This window comes from Gymnogyps californianus, chromosome 13, assembly GCF_018139145.2.
Source record: "Gymnogyps californianus isolate 813 chromosome 13, ASM1813914v2, whole genome shotgun sequence".
NCBI lineage: Eukaryota > Metazoa > Chordata > Aves > Accipitriformes > Cathartidae > Gymnogyps > Gymnogyps californianus.
Genome location: NC_059483.1, coordinates 23164017 through 23176690, shown reverse-complemented (window position 1 = coordinate 23176690; position 12674 = coordinate 23164017). Strand labels below are relative to the sequence as shown.

The window sequence follows — 12674 nt, the reverse complement described above, 5'->3', positions numbered from 1 at the left end:
GGACCTCCACATAGAAAATAAGGCATCTGACTTGCTGCAAGAGTAGCAGTAACTCTGGTGTTTTGGGCCACACAACACTATCATTGTCTACTTCTGCAGAGAGCAGTCTGCATGTGAATTTCCTACGGTGATCATTCGAACAGGTTTATAAAGGGACCTACCAGAAAACAGGAGTATATGTAAAAGCATTTGGATTGTGGCTTCTCACAAAAGTGTCGCTGTGAGGAAGCCTTTCTGACTTGTGTTGAGAGAAATTTCTTTTTTATTAAAAAAAAAAAAAAAAAAAAAAGAGAGGGGAGGGAAATGTTTCCAGCAGCTGTTTCTAAGGAAAGTACTTTTTCCCTGTACCACTTCTAATAGTTCTAATCTAACTATTCCATAGAGACATATGTTACCATACACATATTATTATGTGAGTGTACACTTGCGTGTGTCTTATTAGCAAAGGCACAAACGCTGCTGACGTGAAGGTACCTATGTAAGCATATACAGTGAGTATTGTTCAGTGACATCAGATGTATTCAGCTTTGCAAATCTGAGTCACAATAAATGGACAATGCATATGTGTAGATTATCAAGCATAAAGAACTCTTTCTTCTATATCCTAATGAGTGCCGTCACATGTTGTCATCTGAGTAAACAACTCAGTAAAACAGTAAAAAACTCTGTTTTGTCACGTTAATATTATCAGGCAAATATAAAAGTCATCCTACTTTCATAAAACTACATTGTGTATTGAGTTGATGAATCATCTTAAGTAACTTCTATGTAATAACAAGATGAGAAGAGATTTTTGCGTATTATAAGTCACTTCAGAGTTCACCTGTTTTTCTAGCTCCTTTATGTGTCAGACTACATCAGTACACTGCTATCACTAATGCATTTCGCAAGATGAACACTAGAATTTTGAGCTGTGTCTTCTGACAAATAACAGTATTTTTCATTATTTGTTTGAATTCCAAAGACAACATAGTTGAGCTGTGTGATTTGATTTTTGTTTTAAGGTGAATTCACCGGCTAAAACAACCCCCACCCTCCCACCCCCCAAAAAACCCCTTGCAGTTAAAGTACAGCTTAATGACTTTGCATTGATGGCTCATTTTAATGAACATCACTCGTGTAATGAGTGTTATAATAAATCTCATGGAACTCTGCATACATTTTTTTCTTTTAATGATTAAAAAATCCTCTTGCATCTGTTCAGTTCAAAGTATTCATTCTTTTTCAGGTTCCTGTTTCAAATTATCGCAATCCAGTATTGGATTTGGCTGCGTATGACCAACAGGGCAGTAAATTTGATAACTTCAGTTCTCTTAGTGTTATCTGGGAATCAACAAAAATGTCCTTAGCTAATATTGAGCCTGATATGCCAATGGAGCTGACTCTGAAAGAAGATGGAAGCGGTCAAAAGAAAATGCACGGTACGGATTAGTTTAAGTGAGCATTTCATTATTTGAAGAAGGTCAAGATTAAATCTATTTGGTGATGTCTGAGCTTGATTAAAGAAATTACTGTAATCTGCAGTCATATTTCAGCTTATCCTCAACATGCATTTTAAGTGTGCGCTATTTAAAAAAAAACAACAAAAAAAAACCAAAACCAAACCCAATGCCTAGAATGTGTCTTGAGAGAGAAAATCCTTGTCTGTTTAGAATGATAATGGAAGAGATTAGCAGTGTACATTTCATCTTTTTCTTCCCCATAATCAGATTTATTTGACTTTTTATTTGATTCTAGGCTTACAAACTGTTCTAGTTCATCATGAGTCTGGAACAGCTGCCATCTCTGCAACTGCAACAGGATACCAGCAATCCCATCTCAAGGCAGCTAAAGTAAAACTACCGGTACTCAGAACTCTGGTTTTTTTGTTGCCATTTTCCTATTATGCTTAATGTATAGTGTACCTATGTATTTATTTCCTCGGTGCATAGTAATGTAAAAATAAGGTAGCTCCATAGCGATTCTGAAGACAGATTCATACCACAATGTTTTTATAATGTTCATGGCTTTTCTTGCTTTCCTCTGCACTACATGCTGCTATTCATATCAAATATATCCAATTCTTTTTTTTTTTTTTTTTTTTTTTTACCATCTGGGCAAGGGGATTACAAAGAATTGTTTCAGTTGGTTTTGTTTCGATTTAGGTTTTTTAATGAATTGGTGAATCTCTGCTGCTTGACCTTCACTAAAGCAACCACGTGGTTAGTGCAGCTGTCACTGGGGAAAGCAAATGTATTATTTCCACTGCAAAACTGGGTAGAAAGGTTCTGTGTGAGCAAAGCAAAAGCTGGCTGATATCCTCATATGGACCATATGTAAAATCTGGGCTCTGACTAATACTTTTTTTTTTTTTTTTTTTTCTCCTTTGGTCTCACATTGGTCTTACAGAAGGGAGAGGCTACTCATTTGTACAGTGCCAGCCATAAGCCTAGGCTCTAATTTCACAAGTCATTAGCCACTCCCTGAAATAGTTTACTTTGTAGATACTCAACATAGGGAAGAACAACAGCAAAAAGTAGTGATGATGAACAAAGAAGGCAGATGTAAACAGATAGCAATTTTCTGTTTGTGTCACTTTTTTTTAACTGAATATACAGGCAGGTTTCAGCCTATGGAACAACCTGACACGCGTAGTAACTAACTCTTAAAATATCCTGCTTTGCTAAATTGAAATTCTTTTTAATTTTGTTAAGCAAGATTTAAGTGGGTTTGACTATATGCGGTTCTGAATCATGTACCATGAAAACAGAGTTGAGACAGAGAGTAAAATACGGAGCCAGAGGTTACAGTATTTTTAATTCAAAGCAGGTAACAGATGGGCACTAGTAATGTGAAATATCCTATGGCCCAGATTTCTGTCAGTATGTCCAAGGTTTGGCATCTGGATGGTAAATTTCTTTGGAAGATGATCTGTATTGCCAGTTGGTTCTTGTCTTTTCAGTGAGGTTTCCAGTCTGCTCTTGTTGGGAAGCATGATGTAGATGCATTTCCACTGAAGAATTTGACTATAACTTTGTCAAAATTACTAGATTAGAGACACAGTTACTTTGCCACCTAAGATATTTGGTTCTGTGTCTTTTTTTCTCTTAAGAAGATCGATTTGTAATAAGAACACTTGGTGTTCTGCAATCATTTTGTAATTCACTGTGCTCTGCTTTATTAAACCCGTATTCAGTATTCTTTCTTACATTGAGAGATAATTAGAAAAGCAAATTCTCTAAACTTTGCCTTGAGTTCAGAGAAGTTTGTTGTATTTCAGTGTGGGATACGTACATATAAAATGGCACCAGAGTTCTCTTAAGTTCTAGTCTCTGTGTTTAAGTTTGGGAGGAATCTTTTTGATAGTTGAAGAGTAGTTGTAGATACCACTTCTGCTGCAGTTACACAGGCTCATGTGTTGTTGCTTTGAATTAGGTAATTTGTCTGCTTTTTTCCAATACATTAGAAATGGACTGCTACATTCTGCTTTCAAACCTGTCCATACTTATACTTTCTTACAGACAAAAATGCAAATAAAAATCTAATAGATGGTATTTTAAGATGTCTTGATGATTGTTCCATGTTTAAGTGGAGCATCCTATTGTGTCATTAGGGAAAGATGACATCCTTTCTACATCAAGGAAATAATTCTACTAATTAGGTGAAATGGGTACATAATACTAACTTCCTCTAAAAAGCATTTTCCCTTTCTAAGCTAATGTTGTTATGAGTGAATGATTAAACTTGCATCTGGTCCAGTGTTTATGTACTTACATTTAAGGAAGAATGCTAGGAAGAATCCTAAAAAGATGAGCTTGAAGTAGAAGAAAACATTCTGTCTCTATGCTTTATCATTTTGTATGAACTTATAACTTGTCTCTGAGTTAATATTCTATCTGTGTATGTCAGACTTGGTTAACTGATCCCGCTACATCTTTAAAGCGTAGGCCTTTGTTCTTTGTCTTGGTCAGAGATGCAGAATACAACAGCATGTCCTGTATGTGACCTTGCCTGTAGAAGAGAGCTAGCAGCTGAGCCAATTGCTAGATCTTATGGACATTCTATTAACCTAAACTCCAGCTCTGGCTCTTTGTTCATCTGCTTTAAGCATCCTTCCCTGCATATATAAGACACTTGCACTGTTTTCTGACTCTTAGTGTTTGCTGTAACAGCTAGAATTGTTTCTTTCAGTATGAACCTCTTCTACCAGTGTCTGCCACTATTGAACTGATACTAGTGGAAGATGTAAAAGTGAACCCTACTGATGTCTCCATTTACAATCACCCTGACATACAGGTAAGGAATTATTCTGCCACTTTCTAACTGCAGGGAGGAAAACATCGAAAAGTTATATGATATGCGTAAGGATACCAGTTTTAGCCATGTACAAATACAAGAGACAATGTAATTTTGGATGCTTTTCTGGTTTTGCAGGCAGAACTTTTCATCAAAGAAGGTTCTGGATATTTTTTCATTAATACCAGTGTTGCAAATGTTGTAAGAGTGGCTCATGAGGAAACTCAAGGTATTGCTTTGGTGAGTGAAGTATTTTGTTATTTTATGTCTTTTTGGCGATCCGAACATCGTTCTGCGGTTTCATCAGTATTGGTCATTTTCCAGTACATGTGGGTAGAGAGGCAATAACTGAATCTTGGATGTGTTTGCCTGTCACAGTCAAGCTTCAGGCAGGGGATCTTTGCACTAGCAATTTCAGGTATAGTTTCAGGTATAGGAAATTTTTTCAGTACAGTTGTGATGCATATGTATACTCTGTACAACATAAAAGCCAGTACCAAGTTGTTCTTTACCCATTACAATTTTGCAGTAAAATGTTCCTGATTTCATAAACACAAAATGAAAAATAATGTGACAGAATTATTCAGAAGTGTTATACAAAAGATTAATTGGTTTCTAGAATAATAGTGGAATATTTGTTGTAGGCCAGTACTTCTGAAACCTTCAAATTGTTCTTCCAGTGCTATTTCAGGATATTTTGCTATCACAGTATTTCATCCTGATTTTGTGAATAAATATCTGTTAGAGAGTTGACTTCTGATCTCCATATTAAGTTTTTAATGCGCTTTTCCACTAGAAGATGCAACTAAACTACAGTTATGCTTGACTTCAGGCCCGGGATATGAGACGCATTCTACAGTGAATGACAATAAAACTATGTATTTGCATTGTAGCTTTCATTAGACAAGAATTGGAAGTGACACGCGTTGTTTTAAAGAGTAGCCTTTACAAATTTTATAATTTACAGATTCATCTTGTAATAGACAACGTTGATAAAGTTGTGAAATAATGATGATAAAGATGGATTTTTTTTTTTCATTGTTGAGAATATGGAAAGTATTGGTGAAACGTTTTGATTGTCTCAAACTGTTGAAAGTGTAAGGTGGGAATATTTTTCCAACCAAGTCTGCTAGACACAGAGGTGGGGAAAAAATAGAAGAGATGAGCTTATTTTTGTACATTGTACACTGTTTCAACTCTTAATAGTTTTTCCGTCAGATCTCCCTCATGGGTTTAGCAGTGCTTTAACTGATGTACACAAGATAATTTCAGAATAGAGCAGTGAACTTAAGTAGTGGAACAATGCCAGCAAGATAAGCTTTGTGAAGTACAAAAAGATTTATTTTAACTACCTGTCAGATTAAGGGAGAGAGAACTCCACTTTTTAACACATTTAAAAACCATTTTGAAAAAAAAACCAAAAAACCCCACATTTTAGAAGTTTGTTAGTCCTGTGTGCTATGTTTGAGTTAAATCCCAGTATCACCTATGGATTTTTCTTTCTATGGAAGCCAGCAGAGTGGTCTGTGTAGAAAATGAGCGAGTTCCAGTCTGATGTGCCAGGCTGATGCCTTGGCAGGTATCAGTGGAGCCAAGTTGATACAGGATGGTTTGACAGTAAACTATTCTGAGAAACTAAATCAAATTATCTAAAGCAGTGATTCTCAGACTTTTTACTGGGGCTGCCAAGGATAAATTCTATACCTCTTACTCTCTTTTGACACAGCAGCTCTTCTGGATGTGGGTGGTAGCATGGGGGAGGAATGAATAGTGGTAAACAGTGAAATACGCTGTATGCTAGGGAGCCACTGGACACCTAATAGGAGATGAGAACAGAAGAGGTAGCTAGGACAGGAACAATTTTCGTAAGTTGTAGTAGCCCTGCTTTCCCTTTCGGCCCCCTGCTCTGGGAGCTTCTTTTCTCTGGTCTCCCAGCCCAAACTGAGCTCCATTACATCTTCCTCCCCATGGTCATGCTGGCTGCCTCCTCCTGGCCACATCCCCTTCTCTGCTTTCCATGGCTGTGTGTTAATATATGCCCCCAACACCTGTATTAGCCACCCACTTTGGGAACTGCTGCTGTTCTGAAAGCTGACATTTATTAAAACTTTATATTCCTTTCTATTTTGAGGCAAAAGTAAGAGTGGTGCCCTCAAAGAACAAAATGTCAGCTCTTCCCACTGTTCTTACTGCTAACTCCTGTAGTGCTGCCAAGTAATGCTATGAATTATATTAAATTCCTTTGAACTGGAGTGCCTGGCTGTCCATCACCCCTTGTTTCAGAGTTCATCTTCATAAGCCAGATGAGTGCATAGAATAGGACACCAAACATCTGCGCTGTCTCTGACCAAAGCAAAGGTACCTGTGAAGGTGAGGAGAATAGTTGGGATCGTCCCTGAGGTGTGGGGCAAGGTCAGGCAAATTGCAGGAAAACTGCAAAGATGATGTGAGCAAGGTGTGGATGCATGGCCTTGAGAAAGTGTGTGGAGATGACTTTGGGGTTGGTGCCTAGTTCTGAGGGCTTGTATTTGTGAGCAGAGGTCTTTCTTCATCGTTTGATTCTTGCTGTATTCTGAGAAGTGTAACGTGTACGTTCTTGTATAAAAAATTAATACAATAATAATAATAGTTGTATCAAAGAAATACTTGATTTGTCAATCATCCTCTTACTTGGGAAGATCTACCACCAGATTTTGGCTATTCATTCAGATTGAAAGCAATAACTGTAAAGTATGAATCTTGTAGGAGGCAATACCAATGCTTTATAAGCATAGTCTCTGTCCTTGATCTTTTTTTTTTTTTCCCCTTATCATTTTGTTTTTCACTCCACTAAGAAAAGTTTCATTGCTCTGAATGATTTGTTGTGGGTTTTTTTGTCCTTCTGATGGCAGGAGGAGAATAACAGGATGCCAGACTGCTTCTAGATTAAGACACGTTAATTCAATTGCTGCCCAGAGGCCGTTTGCACTAGCTGAATAGTATGATACATTTTACATACATTTTACAGCTTTACTTTTACTTTGGTGGAGGAATTATCTGTGTCTAAGGCATGGAGACTTCTGCATCCAACTGCGTCTGCCCTGAAAGTGATATAAATTTTATCCTATGAATGACAGACAAATGCAAATAAGAAGTGCTATAATAGAATTTTCTTTTGGCATTGCAGGTGCATCCTCTGCTTCCAGGATCAGTGACTGTAATGATTCATGACTTGTGTTTGGCTTTCCCTGCACCAGCTAAAGCTGAAATTTATGTATCTGATATACAGGAACTGTATGTCCGAGTTGTTGACAAGGTTAGTGCCTTTGAAACCAGCATTATTAGCTGATGCACATTGCCCTGATTGCTTGTGCTGATCATGACCATAAAAATGAGACATGTACAAGATGATACGATGTAGTGGTTAGGGCCCTCTGCTGCAGCTGTATGACCTTAGAGAAATAGTTTGATCTCCCTGTGTTTCTGTTTCTCCCTCTCAAATTTATCCTTTTAGGTTATAAGTCTTTCAGAGTATCAAGTGTCTCTTACTTCGCGTTCTGTGCGGCAGCAATCTCAACTTTTGCATTTACACGGCAATATTAATTCGTAATTTATATGAACACACTAATTTACATTTCCTGATTTTTAAAGTGCATGAGACCAAGTATTTAGGAGTAGGTTTTGCCCCAAGGTCATTTTCCATATGTCATGTTTTAAAAATGAACAAAAAAAAAGTCCAACTCATTTTACTTGCCAGCTTGGGTGTGTCTTACACAAAGTAAGTGTTGATATTTCTGGATGCTTTAATTATGCCCTTGCCAGCTGAAAGACCTGAATTCATTTATTTAATTTGATGCTAACCATAGCTGGCAGGGATTATTCTTTAAAATCAGTGCTAATCTAACCTTGGGGCTTTATCTCTAATACCCTGCTAAAAGTGTAATACAAAATAAAATGAAAATGTTTATGCTAATAAATAAGAATAGCTTAAATGAAAAATGACTGGATGTGACTGTTTCAGGTGGAGATTGGAAAAACAGTTAAAGCTTATGTCAGAGTTCTGGATGACTCTAAGAAACCTTTTCTGGCGAAATACTTTGCTGTCATGGATCTAAAACTAAGGGCAGCATCTCAGATTGTTTCACTTGTGTAAGTTAATGGATTTTTTTTATTAATCTGCAAATATGTTTATAGGCAGAATAAGCAAAAAATGAGTAAAGGTATTGGCTTGGAGGCATGGTAGTATACAATGACTGAGTTTTTATTTATTTTATTTTTGTAAAGTTTGAATTACCTGTTAAATGGTAAAAAATGGTTATTTGTCAGGAAAATTGCCTAAGCTAAGTCTAAATCTTGTTGACTGATGAATGAGACTATTCATACGCTACAATATTTCATGGAGCCTTATGCATCTTGGGAGCAGTGACTTGGCAAATAATGTCAGGTGAAGAACTCTGTGAAGACATATCTGATGTTATCAAACTGATTCTGTCTGTTACTTAACCTTTAGAAACAGGTAGGCTAAATCATCCTATTGCCTCAAAGCTCCTTATTTTCCAAGCTCTAAACACAACGATTAAAATCACAGAAAAAAAGGTTTTTTGGGCTGTTTGATTCTTAGTGTTGAGGTAATCGGTAAAAATCATTCTGCTTTGTATGGGGAAGTGTGTGTGCATATTTCCATACAGCATGCAGTACTGCTTAGCTGTATCTATCCCACTCCATTAAATACTGTCAAGGTATGTAATCGAGGCTTGTGCCACTACTGTCCATACTGGTCAAATTGTTAGTGGGCTCCCTGGCAGAGTTTTGGTCTGTACCAGCTAGCACTCTTGTTTCATTTTCATTTCAGGTATTTCATTTTAAGATAAAACCCAGGCTACAAAGAGCCATTTCATGATGTTACATGTAGAAATGCGATGGTTACCTTAATTTTGCTTAAGACATAGTCACTTAGATGTCCTTATGCATTAAATAAGTCCTTTGCATTTGTTACTCATGTAATTTATTCAATGAACTTCTCTATTCTAATGTGTTTCTTTGCTACAGCCCACTCAGTGAAGCTCTTGATGACCATACTGCTGCTTTCCTAGTGCATGGGATGGCCATTGGTCAGACTAGTCTTATGGCGACTGTTGCTGACAAAAGAGGACAAAGAATCAATTCTGCTCCACAACAGATTGAAGTAAATAATTTCAGATAAAACATATGCATAAACAAAATCTATGTTATGATAGAATAGGAACAGTATATCATAGTTTATTTATAGTATAGTAATTAATTTGCCAGAAAAAGTAAATAGAACGTTCTGTCCAGAAGTTATCCAAATGCTAGTCTGTTTCAGATTTCATAGTGGTTTTTAACTGCAAGTAAAGCGTTCAGTTTCTGCATGCTCAATTTACTGTAATTAAGCAAGCGAAGGCCCAGTTTTACACTTGTACATACTGTTTTGTGACATAATTTATCTGATTGAAATAGCGTGAGCACAAGTATTAATATTTCTATTTTTAGGTCTTCCCCCCATTTAGACTACTGCCAAGGAAAGTGACCCTAATTATTGGGGCCATGATTCAGGTAAGGCATCTTCTTACATATTGTCTTTCTTTTGTAATTTCTATTTTAAAATAAATGTTTATACCCTATTTTTCAGGAGTAGATATTCAACTTGGCAATTTAGCTACATTCACCCTGAATACTCCTCCTAACAAGAATAGTTTAATTCTCGAGCCACATTCCATTTTACTGTATTGCCAGGTCAAAGGTTTTTTATTTATTTGTGTTAAAGAAGTGTCAGCTTTTCCAGTGTTAAATACCAGTACAGCATTAATAATCTGTCACCTCCATGAAATTAAGCATAGCGGGCTAGTTCTACAAACTGAAACACAGAGCAGAGCTATACCATGTGTGGTGAAGAGAAAGTGAGGTAAATTTTTCTGAAACTTTCTGGGCTGGACGTAGCATCAGCCTATTACATCCTACAAAGCACGTAGTCCACTTTTGTGCTTAGCTCATGTATTTCCCAGTCCGACATCATGCAGGGACCAGTGTGCAGGAGAAATAAGCCCTGAGATGCTCTGGGAAGGTTCAGACAGCCTTTTCTTACTGAAGACATTGTGGTGCTGAGCACAGAAAAGGGGTGTACCCTGTAACACTAAACGGAACAAGTATCTGATGGGTTAATTTTAGTTGTTCTGTGTGCTATTAATTATAGATCACTTCAGAAGGAGGCCCTCAACCTCAATCCAACATCATTTTCTCCATCAGCGATGAGAAGATCGCATCAGTGAACAGCACTGGGCTTGTCAGAGGAACGGCGATTGGGAATGGAACGGTAACAGGAGTGGTGCAAGCTGTTGATGCAGAGACAGGGAAGCTTGTCGTGGTGTCTCAGGTAATGTTTTATGATACTGTTCGGGGCTGAAAGAGGCTCTCTTTAACTCATGGGTTTGGCTCAGAAGGGACAAACAGTCTTTTTCCATTAGTAATGTTATCTTGTGCACCTCATTCCTGGTTTCCTTAAGGAGATGGAAAATCCGTGTTTCTTACTCCCTGGCCTGTGAACTTATGCATGTGCTTTCAACTGATAGCTAAATCTTGCTGTACCTTAAAACAAAGTTCTACTGATAACCCAGGGAGACTTTATGAACCGTCCAATATCTTTAGAATTGATTAGTAAATGTAGAAAAGCCCATCTAAAGAAGCCTTTCTAAAACAGCAGAAGGTTGTCCTTGCCTGCATCACCTTACAGTTTAGCAGCTTCTTATGTGAGTAGAAGTCAGAAGGTAACTGTTGCCTAAGAAACGCATTGTCTCTTAAGCTATAGGCAGGCAGTATAGAAAGCTATCATTCCATGCTGTGGTCTGAATCCATCTAGAAGTTCAAGCAGTGAATTCCTGATATTCCATCAGAATCTCTGTCTGTATAATTTCCTACTAGCTGACTGTAAGGGCCTGTTGAGCAGGCCTATAAGGGAGCACAAGTCCCTGGGACTTGCATGAGACTCAGAACAAAAGAACTTGGGCCAAATCTTATGGCTTTTCATTTGAGGTCAAGGCAGGACAGCTGCTGCACACCACAAAGCTCTACTGCTTTAAAAATGTCACCACAGGCCAAGACAAGACAAAGTAATTTAAAAAAAATAATATATCTCTCTCTCTCTGTCTGTGCTTTGTAATGCGGGGGCAGCAGTCTGCCCTGATGCTGTGGCAGGAAGCAGAATGAACTTGAAAGCTAAATCTGCTGCCCAATGAGGTCCGGGTCTGACCTTTCCTCCCCAGTATGCAGTAGGAATAAAGTCTATCAGGAATGTCAGGATATGTGAAGAGGAGACTTCAGAGTATCACATATATCATCCTTTTATTCTTGATTGTCCCATTTGCTGCTTACCATTCTCATTTCCTTCTAATTCTCTCAATGTCTTCGTTTACCTACTGGGATTATTCATCCCTCTTCTCCTAGGTACCATTATGATCTAGTCCCTTGCAGTCTGTCACCTCTCAGCTCCATCATTCATGTGGTCAGTAATTTTGAGCAGAGCTTTTTTTTTTCTTTTTTTTTTTTTAATTTAGGTAGCATTTTTAAATGCCTATCAATTTACAAAGCTAATGCTTTTGTAGTTTTTTTTACAGTCCTACTGAATTATGTCCATCTGTATTTTCTGTGATAAGTGACATGCAAATCACATGGCAATAGTGATTAAATAATGGCAAAACAGTGAATAGACCCTGAAAGTGAAATCTAGTTCACATTTGACAAGTGCTTACAATGTCTTCCCTTCCTCCTTTTTAGGACAAAGTGGAAGTTGAAGTAGTACAGCTGACAGCTGTTAGAATTCGTGCACCAATTACACGAATGAAAACCGGTACACAGGTTAGTTGATTTGTGATTAGCTTTTATTGCCTTAAAATTTTGACCTGTAAGCTGTGACCATTCCGATTAGGTCATCTGATAATACCACTCCAGCTCTGAGTGGTTGCCTGCTCTGAGGGGTACCACTGCTGCTGCAGGAATGAATGTGCTGTCAGTGGAGAAGCTCCAGAGCTGAACATATTAAAAGAGAAATCAGGACAAATTTACCTTGTACACCAGACTGATTTTCAGAAATTCAGGCCCTGCTGAAGAAGCATCATTTAATGTGGAGAAGGGTTCTCTCATCTTCATTCTATTTGCAGTGGAGACTTACTTTCTTTGTGTGTTAAAAAATCTACAGTATGTGTGCTATATCCAGAACAACAGATATTGTTCAAATTATCTTTTAATAAGTCTATTTTTTAAGAGTTTATATTTCCCCTATTAGTTACTCATTCCGAAATGGCTAGTGATTCTAGCTCATTGGTCCCAGGTGAACGAATTGCTTTGAAGATTAAAAACAGAAAGTTGAAAATCCCTGTGTTTGTGTTTATGTGTTATGTTGTCTTAAT

General features: G+C 37.5%; 1 protein-coding gene across 1 annotated transcript in view; it reads left to right on the top strand.

Moving 5' to 3' along the window:
• NUP210 (nucleoporin 210) overlaps window positions 1–12674 on the top strand; it is a 66158-nt gene that overhangs the window by 36176 nt on the left and 17308 nt on the right. Inside the window, exons 17-26 of the mRNA XM_050904503.1 lie at window positions 1229–1421; window positions 1738–1844; window positions 4171–4275; window positions 4414–4515; window positions 7442–7570; window positions 8276–8403; window positions 9304–9439; window positions 9766–9828; window positions 10466–10645; window positions 12043–12123. Of these exons, the coding sequence (XP_050760460.1) occupies window positions 1229–1421; window positions 1738–1844; window positions 4171–4275; window positions 4414–4515; window positions 7442–7570; window positions 8276–8403; window positions 9304–9439; window positions 9766–9828; window positions 10466–10645; window positions 12043–12123 (1224 nt within the window). The remainder of the gene's footprint in view (window positions 1–1228; window positions 1422–1737; window positions 1845–4170; window positions 4276–4413; window positions 4516–7441; window positions 7571–8275; window positions 8404–9303; window positions 9440–9765; window positions 9829–10465; window positions 10646–12042; window positions 12124–12674) is intronic.